Source organism: Pithys albifrons, chromosome 13, assembly GCF_047495875.1.
Source record: "Pithys albifrons albifrons isolate INPA30051 chromosome 13, PitAlb_v1, whole genome shotgun sequence".
Taxonomy (NCBI): domain Eukaryota; kingdom Metazoa; phylum Chordata; class Aves; order Passeriformes; family Thamnophilidae; genus Pithys; species Pithys albifrons.
The window spans coordinates 19833185-19848459 of NC_092470.1; the positions used below are offsets into that span (position 1 = coordinate 19833185).

At 48.1% G+C, this 15275-nt stretch overlaps 1 protein-coding gene across 1 annotated transcript in view; it reads left to right on the forward strand.

Annotated features, from left to right (window-relative positions):
• Positions 1–15089, forward strand: part of MAP2K1 (mitogen-activated protein kinase kinase 1) — a 35327-nt gene extending 20238 nt beyond the window's left edge. The window contains exons 3-11 of the mRNA XM_071568886.1: positions 572–718; positions 4452–4529; positions 6087–6138; positions 8498–8622; positions 10653–10860; positions 11538–11602; positions 12729–12790; positions 13332–13377; positions 14189–15089. Coding sequence (XP_071424987.1) covers positions 572–718; positions 4452–4529; positions 6087–6138; positions 8498–8622; positions 10653–10860; positions 11538–11602; positions 12729–12790; positions 13332–13377; positions 14189–14302 — 897 coding nt within the window. The 3' untranslated portion in view covers positions 14303–15089. The remainder of the gene's footprint in view (positions 1–571; positions 719–4451; positions 4530–6086; positions 6139–8497; positions 8623–10652; positions 10861–11537; positions 11603–12728; positions 12791–13331; positions 13378–14188) is intronic.
• The last annotated feature ends 186 nt before the right edge of the window (positions 15090–15275 follow it).

Genomic DNA, 15275 nt, shown 5'->3' on the forward strand with positions numbered 1-15275 from the left:
TGGGAAGAAGTTGGAATTCCTGCCTTTTTAGGGGTGCTGCTGCACCAGTTCTCTTGTGGTGTGTTGTAGTGCCACAAAGGAAACAAGGATGGGTGATTTGATAATTAAACTGAGCTCAGGGGGACCTCATCACTCTCTACAACCACCTGACAGGGGTTGTACCCAGGTGGGGATTGGTCTCTTCTCCCAGGAACCAGCAGCAGAGCAAGAGGGCACAGCTTGAGCTCTGCCAGGGGAGGTTTAGGTTGGATATCAAAAATTCTTTGCAGAGAGAGTGCTCAGGCATTGGAATGTTCTGCCCAGAGAGGGGGTGGATTCACCATCCCTGGAGGTTTTTAAGATGACACTGGATGTGGCACTGAGTGCCATGGGCTGGTGTTAAAGTGGTGATGGATCAAGGGCTGGACTTGATGATCTCGGAGGTCTCTTCCAACCCAGTTCATTCTGTGATTCTGTGAATAATCCCGGCTGGAAGAGACCACTGGAGGTCCTGGAATGTCTGCTCAGAGCCCAAGCTGTTCCCTGGGGAGGGCACTTTGCCATGCAGGAATAACAGCGGGTTGTTTGGCAGCTGATCCACCTGGAGATCAAACCCGCCATCCGCAACCAGATCATCCGGGAGCTGCAGGTGCTGCACGAGTGCAACTCGCCCTACATCGTGGGCTTCTACGGCGCCTTCTACAGCGACGGCGAGATCTCCATCTGCATGGAGCACATGGTGAGTGCCCCGGGGCGGGGCAGGGCGGGGCACAGCCTGCTGGGGGCGGGGCACAGCACAGCACAGCCTGCTGCTCTATGGAGCAGTGGGGCAGGGGTGTGGGGCACAGCACAGCCTGGTGGTTGTGGGGCACAGCACAGCCTGCTGCAGAGAGCAATGGGGCAGGGGTGTGGGGCACAGCACAGCCTGCTGGGTGTGGGGCACAGCACAGCCTGCTGCTCCAGGGAGCAATGGGGCAGGGGTGTGGGGCACAGCACAGCCTGCTGGGTGTGGGGCACAGCACAGCCTGCTGCTCTAGGGAGCAATGGGGCAGGGGCACAGCACAGCACAGCCTGCTGCTCCAGGGAGCAATGGGGCAGGGGTGTGGGGCACATCACAGCCTGCTGCTGCAGGGATCAATGGGGCAGGGCACAGCACAGCCTGCTGGGTGTGGGGCACAGCACAGCCTGCTGCTGCAGGGATCAATGGGGCAGGGCACAGCACAGCACAGCCTGCTGGGTGTGGGGCACAGCACAGCCTGCTGCTGCAGGGATCAATGGGGCAGGGCACAGCACAGCACAGCCTGCTGCTCCAGCAAACAATGAGCCTTGGGCTCAGGGGCACAGGACACCCTCCTGCTCCAGGTATCAGTGAGTGTGGGCTTAGGGGCACAGCACACCCTCCTGCACCAGCAAACAATAGTCTGGGGCACCCAGGGGGCACAGCACAGCCTGCTGCTCCAGGAATCAGTGGGTCTGGGACACCCAGAGGGCACAGCACACCCTCCTGCTCCAGCAAACAATGAGTGTGGGGTCTGGGGCACCCAGGGGGCACAACACACCTGCTGCTCCAGGGATCAGTGGGTCTGGGGCACCCAGGGGGCACAACACACCTGCTGCTCCAGGGATCAGTGGGTCTGGGGCACCCAGGGGGCACAGCACACCTGCTGCTCCAGCAAACAATGAGTGTGGGGTCTGGGGCACCCAGGGGGCACAGCACACCTGCTGCTCCAGCAAACAATGAGTCTGGGGCCTGGGGCACAGCACACCCTCCTGCTGCAGCAAACAGTAAGTGCTGGGGCCTCGGTTTGCTCTGCAAAGCAGAGGTTGGGGTTGTTGGGATTGTTTTATCCCCTCTCCAGTCCTTGCTCAGCTGTGGAAGTCAGAGCTGTACCAGTGTGGGCTCCTGATGGCTTCTCCCTCATCCATCTTTTGGTTTGTTTCAAACCATTTACCCCATCCTGCTGCTCAACCCCTTGTCCTGGTTTGGGTTTAGGTTGAGTTTCTGTGCACAATGGACCAGATAACTTCTAGTTTTTTTCTTATTCAGACAAATCCCTATTTTGTCCCTTTTTAAAAAACTGTAAAACATAAAGAATGGTGAAAAAGCCCAGAAGGATCTTACACAACTTTTTTAATGCCAGAAAAGTATTTTTAACAGTGCTTCATTTGCATACAAAGTACACATTCTTCTTACATCTGCTTGCCTTTCCCCAGCCATATGGAGCCAAACATGAAAAGCAAACCTCTTGTAATTAAAGCACAGTCAGATCTGTTGCCTCACTTGCTCTGTAGAGGTTTTCAACCATATGAAACTCAATACATCTGCAGACCTCTTTCTTTTTTTTCCCCTGAAAACACTGGTTCTTTGGAGGGGAGCTGGATTTTTTTTCTGGGAGGAACATGTGATTGTTTTAATGCTGCTCTGGCCTCTCAGAATTTTCAGAAGGAATCGATGGTTGCTTAGGAACGAGCACTCAGGATCCAGGGAGAGCCAGGGGAAGGTGTGCAGCCCCCAAAACACAAATCTGCTGGGAATTGGGAAGGAGTTGGGCTCTCAGAGTGGAAGAGAAGGATGAAAACCAGGAAAACAGATGTTCAAATTCCGGGGCATTGTTTTGGAGGACATTAAGTGTCAGGAATGTTCACATTGCAGTTGCTAAAGGAGCATGTGGAGAAGAAGAGAGGTGGTGGGGTGTGATTACATGGAGAAATAAAAGGCCTAAAGACCCCAATTTATTTGTCAGTGAGAAGATTAACAGGAGTGATTAACAGGAGTTTGCAGATTCCAAAGCAGGGAATCACACACCTGACAGGGAAGGTGATGTATCTGACAGGACATTGTTCAGTGAAATGTGGGGGTTCAGTCAGTGCTGCTTCTGCTCTGGGCCAGACTGGGCACAAGATTTTACACACAGAACAATTGGTCAATAAGTTATAAACAGAAAAAGAGGTGGATAATTTAAATTGGAGTCTTAATTAAGCCATTAAAATGCAGATCTTTAGGTGGAAGCTTTTGGTCTCCCTTTGGATAAGAATTGGATGCAAATCTCCATTGTCTTGTTTTTGCAGGTACCTTTCAGTTGCTGCCACCCAGAACCTTATTTTTAGCAGTGGGTTGCAGAACAGAAGAAGGAATAGGAACAAAAAGTTGGAGGTGGAAAAGGCTTGGAACTGGAGTGTCTGATATTTTTAGGTCCCTAAATTCAGGATTAGTGCCTGACTTTGCTCAGCAGCAGGTGCTTAACAGGCCAAAGGGCTGGAGGTGAACTGTGCTCAGCCTTGTCTGGGCCTCAGGGAGGGGAGAAAAAGGTGGATTTTTGCTGTACAGAGTCCTTGTTAACACACCAGTGTCTGAGCAGAGGCAGCTGCCCAGAAACTCAACTGGGTCTACAGGACATTTTTAGAGATGGGTTTTAGTGCTGGTGTATTTTAATCAAGTGTGGAGTGTGTGGGTGTGTTTTTTACAAAAATACACTACCAAATAAGTATTTATATACTTCCCTTCTCATAAGAGTTTTAGCTTTTAGTCCTCTAATAATAAAGCCTCACCTTCCAGTTTTTTTGCTTTACATGTTTAAATGGGGATGAGAACTCCAAAGGATGGGAAAAGGCAGAAGACAATCACTTTCTCCAGCTGCATTTTTATCTTGAGTACTGGGAGTTTCCCAGTGCTGATCCAGACAAGAGGACATTGTTTTAAATTTGAAAAATAACTCAGATTTCTTCTTTGTTTGTAAATTCTCCCCTCTGGAGAATCTCGACCTCTATGCACAAGCCCATTGTTGAATCAGTTGCTAAAAATAAATAGCATTTCTTCCAGTTTTCCTTCTGAAAAGCTCTTGGCAACAGTGGGATATATTTGCCTTTGCTGGGGGTGTGTTGCAGTCAGTTTATTCAGTCTAATAAACAAGGCCATCCCCTCCCCTGGAAATCCAAAATATTTGTTCCCATTGTGGTTCTCTCTGTGCCAAACCTGGGCCAGAACCAAAAGTGTTGGATCCCCTGATTTCCAGGAAGAGAACTCTCCAGTGTCAGGAGTTTTCATCCCCATAACCAGCATCAATAAAAGCTTCTTTTTGAAGGGGTAGAGACTGTCATGGGATGGTTATGACAGGAAAAACATGCCCTGGACTGGGAGTTCCAGGAATCTGCAGAATTCCTGCAGCTTGGCCAGAGCTGTTTGTGGACAGCACTTCCTCCAGGACACCCAAACCATGGAAATACCTCATGGAAGAGCATTGTGTGGAGTGTTTATTTGAGTGGATGTTGTTACTGGCCAAGTGTTTGTTTAAAATCAACATAAAAGTGTGGAATTCCTACTGGGCAGTGATTTATTTGTGCTGGGTCTGACCCCTGACAGTGTTAAACCAAACCTGAAGAGCTTTCTTTTGGCACATGTTTGGGCTCCAGCCCATGGGTGTGTTTAAAGAGTGATCCAACTGAAGCTTGACTATTCCAATATTCCTCCTTAGGATGGGGGTTCCTTGGATCAAGTGCTGAAAAAGGCTGGGAGGATTCCAGAGCAGATCCTGGGCAAAGTCAGCATTGCGGTGAGTCTGTCCCAGCTGGGGTGTGTGTCCCTCTGCCACCTCAGGCAGCTCCCCTGCAGCACTGCAGGGGGAGGGAGGCAGGAAATTCCCAGATTTTGGTGTGTGTGCCTCTCTTTGAAGACTCATCTCTGAGCTCAGGGTATTGGGAAGATTAACCTTGGGTTTGCTTTGGGGATGTTCTGTTGGGTTTGTTTTGGGAATGATTCTGTTGGGTTTGCTTTGGGGATGATTGTTGGGTTTGCTTTAGGAATGTTCTGTTGGGTTTGCTTTGGGGATGATTGTTGGGTTTGCTTTGGGGATGTTCTGTTGGGTTTGCTTTGGGGATGTTCTGTTGGGTTTGCTTTGGGGATGTTCTGTTGGGTTTGCTTTGGGGCTGGTTCTGTTGGGTTTGCTTTGGGGCTGGTTCTGTTGGGTTTGCTTTGGGGCTGGTTCTGTTGGGTTTGCTTTGGGGATGTTCTGTTGGGTTTGCTTTGGGGATGTTCTGTTGGGTTTGCTTTGGGGATGTTCTGTTGGGTTTGCTTTGGGGATGTTCTGTTGGGTTTGCTTTGGGGATGATTGTTGGGTTTGCTTTGGGGATGATTGTTGGGTTTGCTTTGGGAATGATTCTGTTGGGTTTGTTTTGGGAATGTTCTGTTGGGTTTGCTTTGGGGATGTTCTGTTGGGTTTGCTTTGGGGATGATTGTTGGGTTTGTTTTGGGGATGATTGTTGGGTTTGCTTTGGGAATGTTTGTTGGGTTTGCTTTGGGGATGTTCTGTTGGGTTTGCTTTGGGGCTGGTTCTGTTGGGTTTGCTTTGGGGATGTTCTGTTGGGTTTGCTTTGGGGATGTTCTGTTGGGTTTGCTTTGGGGATGATTGTTGGGTTTGCTTTGGGAATGTTCTGTTGGGTTTGCTTTGGGAATGTTTGTTGGGTTTGCTTTGGGGATGATTGTTGGGTTTGCTTTGGGAATGTTTGTTGGGTTTGCTTTGGGGATGATTGTTGGGTTTGCTTTGGGAATGTTTGTTGGGTTTGCTTTGGGAATGTTCTGTTGGGTTTGCTTTGGGGATGTTCTGTTGGGTTTGCTTTGGGAATGATTCTCTTGGGTTTGCTTTGGGAATGGTTCTGTTGGGTTTGCTTTGGGGATGTTCTCTTGGATTTCCTTTGGGGATGATTCTGTTGGGTTTGTTTTGGGAATGTTCTGTTGGGTTTGCTTTGGGGATGATTGTTGGGTTTGCTTTGGGGATGTTCTGTTGGGTTTGCTTTGGGAATGGTTCTCTTGGGTTTGCTTTGATTTTCTGCCCTTGGATCAGCTGAGGCTTCTGGATAAGAACTGACTTCACACTTCCTTACAAAGTTTGGAATGTTCCCTTTTCCTGCCTGTTCTACCACAGGCCCTGCATTCCAGTGAGGGGCTGGTTGACTCTGGGTTTCTAGTACAAGTTAAACCCAATGTTGATTTGCAATGAGTACCTTTTGGGATTTCTTGGAAGTTGCATCCAGGTGGAATTCTGGTAGGGACAAAGCATGCAATCAGCTCTTCTGCTTCCTAAATTAAATTCTTTTCTTTTATTTGTCTTTAGGTAATAAAAGGGCTCACATACCTGAGAGAAAAGCATAAAATAATGCACAGAGGTGAGATACAAGTTTATATTGTAACCTTCTTGAATAGATTTTTTATTTGCTGCTCAAAGTTGCCCTTTATGACTATGGATGTGTTATTAAAAGCATGTGTTTATTACACATTTCTGCTTAAAAAAATAACAAAAAATCCATCATAGGTCTGTTCTGGAGCCAGGAGGCTGCAGGAAGACTCTGTAAAGATTCCTGATGGAAAGTGGTCTATAAAATTCCCTTCACTTTCTTTAAATCTTAAACACTTACCTAACACACTTTGTGTTCCTTTTGCTGTTTCCCTGCAAGTGCCAGCAGGGATTTTGGAGGCTGCCTTGGCACTGCCATGCTGCTGGCACTGCACATCCCTGGTTTCCAGAGAAACTGCTCCAGTGCTCACAGCTCTGCAGCTAAAATAGCAGAGGTGCTACTTTTGGAGGGGTGGGAAGGAGCAGCCTCCCAAACATCCCACTGATCCCACGGGGAGGAATGTGGAGATGCTCTGGGAAGTCAGGCAGAAATGCAGAGAGGAGACTGAGAGGAGCAGAGGGGCTCTGGCACCTGGAGAAACACTGAGGGTGGGAAGCACATTCCAGGTGGATTCTAAAACCCCTGAAGATTCTCAAAAATAGAATGTTGTGTGGCTCACTGGCAGTGGAGTGTTAATGATTTTTTTGGCCATTTAATGATGAAGTCTTAGTGAACTCTAGAGATCAAAGTGAGGATTTACACTCTGTGCTGGACTGAGCCTGTGGCTGTGCATGGAGAAGCAGCACAGACCTGGGGCTGTATCTGTGCTCTGCCCAGGCTCTGCTGTGCTTCCAGAGTCTTTGGGAAACATTTTCCCCCTTGTTTTGCCCAGAGCTTGAGGTGCAGATCCCTGTGCAGTTGGGAATCTCCAATCTGTGCTGCCTCCTGCCCTGCACCATCTGCTTGCCTTTGTCCTTGTGTCTGCTTTTGCTTTTGTTTTTCCCTCCTGCTGCAGTTTGAACTGGTGGGTGAATCCCCTGGACTCTGCCTGTGCTGCAGCTGGGCCAGGGAGAGCTTGTGCATCCCCAAATCATCCCACAGCACATCCCACTGGGCCTGGACAGTCACCTGGAAAGGGGTGTCAGGGACCACAAAATGCAGCCACAGTTTCCAGGAGTTGAAACTGTTCAAACTTTGTGCTGTTCCTCCAAAGGGGAAGGGGGAGAAGCAGCTGAAATGGAGTTTTGTCCTCATTTCCAGTGCCTGAGGAGTGTTCAGTGGGGCAGAATGGAGATCTTTCTGCAGTGGTGAGGAGGGACATCACTGTCCTGTTCAGTGCCATCCCACTGATTCCACAAAGGAGTGTCAGTTGTGCAGTCACTGAAGTGTCAACTCCTTGGGAAAGCAAATAAAAATATACTACACACTACAGAGTTCTGGATCTGCTCTGAAGTCAAATTCTGATTGTCTTTCTTCAACCCAAATTTATAATTCCTTTTCTGTGGCACAGCTTTATAATTCCTTTTCTGCTTTGCCACTGTGGGCTGTTGGTTGTGCTGATAATGTGTTGGTAATGACCAGCTAAGCAGGGAGATACATTAAAAAAACCTTCTCCCAGCTATAAAAGAAACACTAAACTGTTGTTCCCTGTACCTTGGCATTCACAAAGATCTGTTATTAGTTGCTTGGCTACCAGTGACCTTTATTAAATTCCCACTTAGAAAGAAGTGATGCATTCAAACTCTTGAGGGGGTTCTATCACAGGAAAGCAACTTCAAAGTGTTTTAAATGCACATTTTCAATAATAGGATAGGGGATTTTTTCCAGAGCTTTAAAAAAAAACCCCAAACCAACAAACAAACAAAACCAAGACCACCCCCACAACCCCCAAAAAATCCCAGCAAAGGCAGAACAGCAAGGACACACTGCAGGGAGTGTTTTGCTGTAGGGTGATTTATCCCTGTGTGGATAAAGGGGCTGCTGTAGTTCATTGACCTCTGCAAATTAAATTATTGATTGTTTCTGGGCAAAAGAGCACCATTCAACAAGGGGAGTTGTGCTGTCATACATTTACTTGCCTCAAAGGAGAGAATTCATCTGCAAAGAGGATGTAGATGCCCAAACCTGATGTGCAAAAGCCAGGAAATGGGGAAATCAAAAAACTAACCAGCTTTTTTGCATGTGTGATTTCAAATATCTCCTTTTATTTACCTGTGGTTAAATAGAGAGTCTGTGAAATGGGCCTGGGAGGGAAAAACTCTCTGATCATTCCCAGAAAAGGGACAGAATTGTGTCATGGGCAGGAAACAACGGGAGGCAAAGAATTCTCACCTTTCATGTGACTTTTGTTGTCAGACAATTCCCATTTTATCTCTTAAGAATATAAATCCTCCCTTTGCTTTTTTCCCAGATGTTAAACCCTCTAACATTTTGGTAAACTCCAGAGGTGAAATCAAGCTCTGTGACTTTGGTGTCAGTGGGCAGCTGATCGACTCCATGGCCAACTCCTTCGTTGGCACTCGCTCCTACATGTCTGTGAGTACAGCCTGACAGCTTGGGGTGCTGGGGATCAAACAGGAGCCCACCTGCTGCTGCTGCTCACAGCCCAGCACTTCCTGCAGCATTCCAGGAACATTCCAGTGTCATACCAGACTGTGTGTGTGGGGGGGAAACTGTTGGAAGAGGAGCCATGAACTTGGAGTGTTTGTAGCCCTCCAAAAAAGAGATGCAGCTGTGTCTGCGTTTCAGAATGCAGCTGTTTAAGGCTTTTGTCTCTCCAAAACAGCCCAGTGCTGATGCTTTGTTTTCCTTAGGGAATGTGCTTCTCTTTCCACTCACCATCCCTGGGGTGTTTAAGATGAGACTGGATGTGGCACTGAGTTCCGTGGGCTGGGAATCAAAGTGGGGTTGGATCAAGGGTTGGACTGGATGATCTCAGAGGTCTCTTCCAACCCAGTTCATTCTATGATTCTGTGACTTTGCTGGGGTCACTTATGCAGGGAAGTGCCCCTGGTGTGACTGCTCCAGGACCCCAAGGTGGCTGCAGCAACAGGAGGAATCCCAGGAGTTTCTGCTGTGGGCAAGGCCAGGGGAGCTGCTCTGGGGCTGTTTGCAGAGTGTTCTGTGTGGCTGTGGCTTGGAACACCTTGGAAGTGGCCCTTGAGATGGGCTGTGCATGGTGTGGAGGGCACAGCTGGTGGGAACAGCAGCTCTGCTGTTCTCACACACAGTTGCTCAGAGGTTTGACTGTAGGATTAGAGCTGTGTGGGCTCAGACTAACAGGGAAAAAGCACCCTCTTGCTGCCCCTGTTCAGCAGGGCCCTGCATTGCAGGGCAAGGACAGCACTGGCTTTTTTTGCCCCTTCCTGGTGGTGCCAGCCTGGCAGTCACTGGTTTGTGCTCTGGTTTGTGCTCCCCTGGGGGCTGTTCCCACCAGCCAAAGGCAGTTCCAGCTCACACATCCCACTGCACTCCCTGCTCCTCTCAGGAAGGGAGGGAGAGCCAAGGGCTGTGTGTGCCTTCACATTTCCCCAGTTCATTGTGTCTGCAGACTGAGGCCCAGCTTTGCTCTCTGGCCTCGTGGCACAGACCAAGCCACGATGGTGGTTCTGCTTTGGAAGTGCCTGAAGTTCTTGCAGCAGCTGCCTTGCCATACTCATGTACATATGGAATTGTTCCATGTCAAACACCCTTATTCTCCCACATGGAAGTGTCTTCAATCAACAGTGTTTAACTTGAGCAAATTTCTAGATTTCAATTATTTTTGTTTCTCTGTTTTTTTCTCCCTGTTTCCTGCTTTTTCTCATCCACTCACTTTTTCCTTTATATTTTATGAAAATCTTTGGGTTTGGGAATCTCATCTGTTGTGCAGCAGTTGTGTAGTTTATCCAGATGGCTTTGGAAGCAACTGGGGTGGAATAGAGAAAACTCAAACACAATCTCAGTAAATGTTACAGAACTGATTTAACAGAATTCTCACCCACCATGGCAAAGGGAAGAGACTTCACAGCAATGCTGCATTCTCACTTTCTGTGGAGAAAGGTTCAAATGCCATGTGTATTTTTCCAAAATATGCATACAGCCAGGCAGGAATCTGCACCATCTTGGTAAAATATCAGTTTGGTTTTTAAAAAAGAGAGCAGAAAAGCAAAGTGAACATTTTCTTTGAGTGCTCTTAATTAAAATGGATCCAAGGATTCTTCAGAGCAGGTTCCCAGGAAAACCAGGGGAATCCTGAGTTGCCCATCCCCGTTTGCTTTCCTGCTCTCTGATTGTCCCATCAGCAGAACAGTTGCCCATTTAGATATTGTGCTAAAGAAATAAAGCAGCAGCACAGCAGCATCATTTCTAAGCAGTGTCAGAGTTGCAGTGCTGGTGTGTGATGTCTGTGGAACTCCTGGAACTCCAGATGGGATATTTAAAGGAAATAATCACTGAGTCACTCCCTGGAGTGTGTCACACTGATAAGCTGAGGTTTCATCCTTGCCTTTATCCATTTTATTGCAGAATGCAGTTTTTAATTCCTGGTTCCACTGCTGTCTCCCCTCCCTCCCTTGTTCCTGCAGCCAGAGAGACTCCAGGGCACTCACTACTCGGTGCAGTCGGATATCTGGAGCATGGGGCTGTCCCTGGTGGAGATGGCCATTGGCAGGTACCCCATTCCCCCTCCTGACTCCAAGGAGCTGGAGCTGCTGTTTGGCTGCCCCGTGGAGGGGGATTCTCCAGTCACAGAGACCTCCCCGAGGCAAAGAGCCCCAGGCCGGCCCATGAGCTGTGAGTCCAGTTCCCTCCTCTCCTCATCCCTTCTGTGCCACTGGGAGCTCTGTGCCTGCTGTTGGGCTGCTCAGGGGGGGCTTTGAGCTCTGGAACAACCAGGATTGCCCTGGGCACCTGGCCCAGCCTCTCTGGGAGGGGTCTGAGAGCTGAGAAGCAGAGATCCTGCTGTTCCTGGTGCCTGTGGACAGCCCAGTTCCTCAGATCCCAGCCTGGTCTGGCTCCTCTCTGAGGGCAGTGCTGATCCAGCTGCAGCAGGACAATTCCCAGGGAAGCCAATTGTTTGGATCAGACCTAAAGCAAGGTCTCCTTGCATGAAACTATCACCCTGTTGAACAGGAGGATTCCCAGTAAAGTTAATTATTTGGATCAGATCTAAAGCAAGGTCCCCTTGCATGAAACTATCACCCTGTTGAACAGGAGGATTTCCAGTAAAGTTAATTGTTTGGATCAGATCTAAAGCAAGGTCTCCTTGCATGAAACTATCACCCTGTTGAACAGGAGGATTTCCAGTAAATTGTTTGGATCAGATCTAAAGCAAGGTCCCCTTGCATGAAACTATCACCCTGTTGCTGCTCCAAGCCCCCTGGGTGCCATGTAGTGCATGATCTGGGATTCTGGCAGCTCCTTGCAGGGGAATCAAACTGTGTTTTCCCACTTCTCCCATTCCTTCCCAGCCTATGGACCAGACAGCAGACCCCCAATGGCAATCTTTGAACTCCTTGATTACATCGTCAACGAGGTAATTTATAACTTACATATTCACACAACTGTAGGTTTTTGAAACATCCCAGGGTTTGAGGGGAGTGGGGTTAGTGCTGCTTGATTTGGGTCACTTTTATGACCAGCCTAATCCACAATACTGTATCTCTCAGATAACTAAGCTCCAAGGCCAGTTAGGGACTGGTATTTTAGAATTGTGTTTCCAGCATTTTCCCAAGCACCACTGCAGTTGGTGGGACTCCACTGCTTGTGTTCTGCACAAAAGCAGCTTGCTCATGTTAGAATAATGGTTCCAGGTGGGGGGATTACTAGTGGTGTGTCCAGCTGTCCTGTGTCAAAGGCACAGTTGGTGTCTGGGCCCTGCATTGCTGCTCAGGGACTGATAAACTGCTCCTCAACTCCTCTGCCTGCACAAGTCTCCTCTCACATTACAGATCTGGTTTGCTTGTTGTGTAACACTTTAACATGCCAGCATTGACTCCTGGGATGGAGTTGGCCTGGAATTACTGGAGCTGCTGTGGCCCTGCAGCATCCCTGGGGCTCAGTTCAGGCTGGAAAGCTGCACAGGTTGAGAACTGGGCAAGATTCTTCTGCCACCTCTGACTTAGCACCAACAATCCCCAGCAAGAGCTGCTGCCTCCAACACAGTCTGTTCACCAGGGAGTCACTGAGGGCAGGTCATGGCTCTGCTCTGCACATCCAGCCCAGTGTAAGGCTGAAAACTGAACCCTGTCCTGCAGGAGCTGTCCTGCAGACAAGGCAATAACATGCAGCTTTATGTAGTGCCTCTTCTTTCTTTATTTATCACAGTTCTTTTGGAATCCAGAGCCTGAACAGACTCATTCCCTGAGACAGAATATTTAGATCCAAGGGATTATGGAGCTCAGGGAGTGCAGGACACCTTCCCTGGGCACTGTGCTGCCTCCTGCAGTGACAGCTCAGCCTGTTCACCCCCTCAGAGGGGTGTGAAGGCAGAATAAACCAACCTGAACCCAACAAACCCCACCCCACAGCTCAGAAACTGTCTCTGCTCTCATTTATACCTGCAGTCCTGCAGCTGGGAGTGATACCCAGAATCAGGCAGGACATCCAGTTATGCTGAATGGCTGCTGATGTTAACAATCTCTTGATTTATTTATTTATAGCCACCTCCAAAACTGCCCAATGGTGTTTTTGGTTCTGAATTTCAAGATTTTGTTAACAAATGGTGAGTATTTTCTCTCTGGGTGGGTGGCACAGGGACCCCTGGGGTCATTTCCCCCTCAGCAGCCCCCTGGCCTTTTCACCAACATTCCCCCATCTATTTGCTTTTCCGCTGAACCAGCAGGTTCCCTGCTAAGGGAGGCAGCTCATTACAGTTTGAAAAGCTATTTATTAAATAAATGTTATTTATTTGCAGTTTCCAAAAGGAAGAACAGCACTGCAATAGCCCTACTTGATGCTGAGTTTGAAAAGACTTGGGGAAAAGAAAAGTGAGGGATAAAGTGGTTCATACTTTCTGTTTAAATGGCAGTTTCTCTCTCCAGTGTAGTTACAGACACTCATCCTGCCTCCACTAACAGTGTCCCAGCTCAGCATTTCCCACCTGAAGAAGGGAATTGCAGACCCAAATCTGTGTTTGAGAGGCTCTGCAGTGCCTGATGCTTTTCTGTGCAGGCATCAGAGCAAGCACAGCCAACATGGCACATACAACTTACCTGTTTGAAAAGGTGACTGTGTGACATGTGCAACACTTTGTGTTTCCCCAGTTTAATTAAAAATCCTGCTGAGAGAGCCGACCTGAAGCAGCTGATGGTGAGTAAATGTTTTAATTGCCCCAGAGCCCCCTGCCCTGCAGGTTGGTTTCCTCAGGGCCTTGACAGGAGAGCTGTTTGAGCAGGAACAGAAGCCACAGATCAAGGGCTGCAGTTTCACTCACTCCTACAACAGGGACTGCCAAGGAGACCAAAACTCACCATTTTGAGTCTGCCTTTTGATAATCACAATGAGTGTGGGACTTAATCAATTGATTAGCCAAAGAATTCTCTCTGGTATATATCACAGAATCACAGACTATTCTGAGCTGGAAGGGACCCCCAAGGATCATCGAGTCCAACTCTTCAGTCAATGGCCCACACAGGGGATTGAACCCATGACCTTGGCATTGTTACAGCCAATTTTAACCAACTGAGCTGATCTCAGGGTCATATATATAATTACTTTGAGGATGACAAAAGAAAAAAATTCCATGGACTTATGGACTAGTTAAATTCCATGTACCTTATGGACTAGTTAAATACATTTTTATCATCTGTTGTGAAACACAAAATTTCTCTCTTTTTTTGCCAGCTTTGTCTTGCAAAATCTGTAGAACTAGGCACAAACCAACCCTGCATTTTTCCTGCATTAAATGACCATGTCAGGCTGAGGGAATCCTTCCATGGTTTTGGGTGTAATGCCAGACTTGTCTTTCTTTTGTGTAATATAAGAAGGTTACTAGTTCAGGTTCGGGTGGGTTTTTTTCTCCTCTTTGGTGGGGCTGTGGATTCTCTGTCTGTGCTGGGCAGTTGGCCTGTTGCCAGCTCAGCCCACCACCCTGCCTGACAGTGCTGTTCTCTGTGCCCAGGTCCACGCCTTCATCAAGAGGTCTGAGGCCGAGGAGGTGGATTTTGCAGGCTGGCTGTGCTCCACCATCGGCCTGAACCAGCCCAGCACGCCCACGCACGCCGCGGGGCTCTGAGTGCCAGGGCTGCCCCTCCCTGGGCACCACACGCTGCTCTGGCCCCACCCTCAGCTTGTACCTCTTCAAACATGTACTCACCTCCCAAGGAAGAATGTCTTGATAGCATGTGCCAAACGGTTTCAATTCTGTCCTAACTAATTGGTATCGTACCGGGTCCCGTCCGTTCACTGACCAACCGTGAGCTGTGTGAGTGCCAGTGCTTGCTGATTGTAGGTGACTGTGGGTATTCTTTCTCAATGGAAATATCCCTGGGGGGGGGGATTTGCCCCCTCCCCAGCTCGTTTGAACTTGATGAAGACTCTCTGTCAGTCGTTGGTACTTCAATCATGCTTTCCTGATGTCCCCTGCAGAACGGGATAGGGATGCTCCCACTCTGTCTGTCGAGCTTTGCTGCTGCCCAGCTGTGCTGAAAGTTAGGCCTAAGGGTGCCAGTTGTGCTGTTGTTCTGAGATCTCTCTCTTTCCAGGTGAAGAAGGCAAGAGCTCTGCATTTCTTGGAATGTACAGGGCAATGTTCTAATTGTAGACTTGTTCATATTTCTATATTTATTTTTCGAACATATCATCGTTCTTGGGTTTAGTGATGTCTTTCTAATTGATTTTTAAAAGTTAGTTCTTGGAAATGTCCTATGGAATCAAGACAATGATCCAAGCACTTTGCTTTCTTTTAACCTAAGGATTCATGACAACTGTGTTTAGTGTCTAAAATGTATGAAGATCCTTTATTGTTTTATTCTCTCAGATGTTTAGCAATGGGTTCTCTTAATAAATATATTATCAAGTAATTCTCAAAGCTTTTTTTAACACAAAAAACTTAACCAAGGCTTTAATCTTGGTCACTACACTTCATAGTGATCTTTGGATCAGGAAATGCCTGAAATTCTTTCCCAAAAGGAATCTCTGTCAGCCTGACATGAACTTCCATGTGGCATCGATTTCAAAGGGGCAGAGCATCCCTCAGCTCGGCAGCA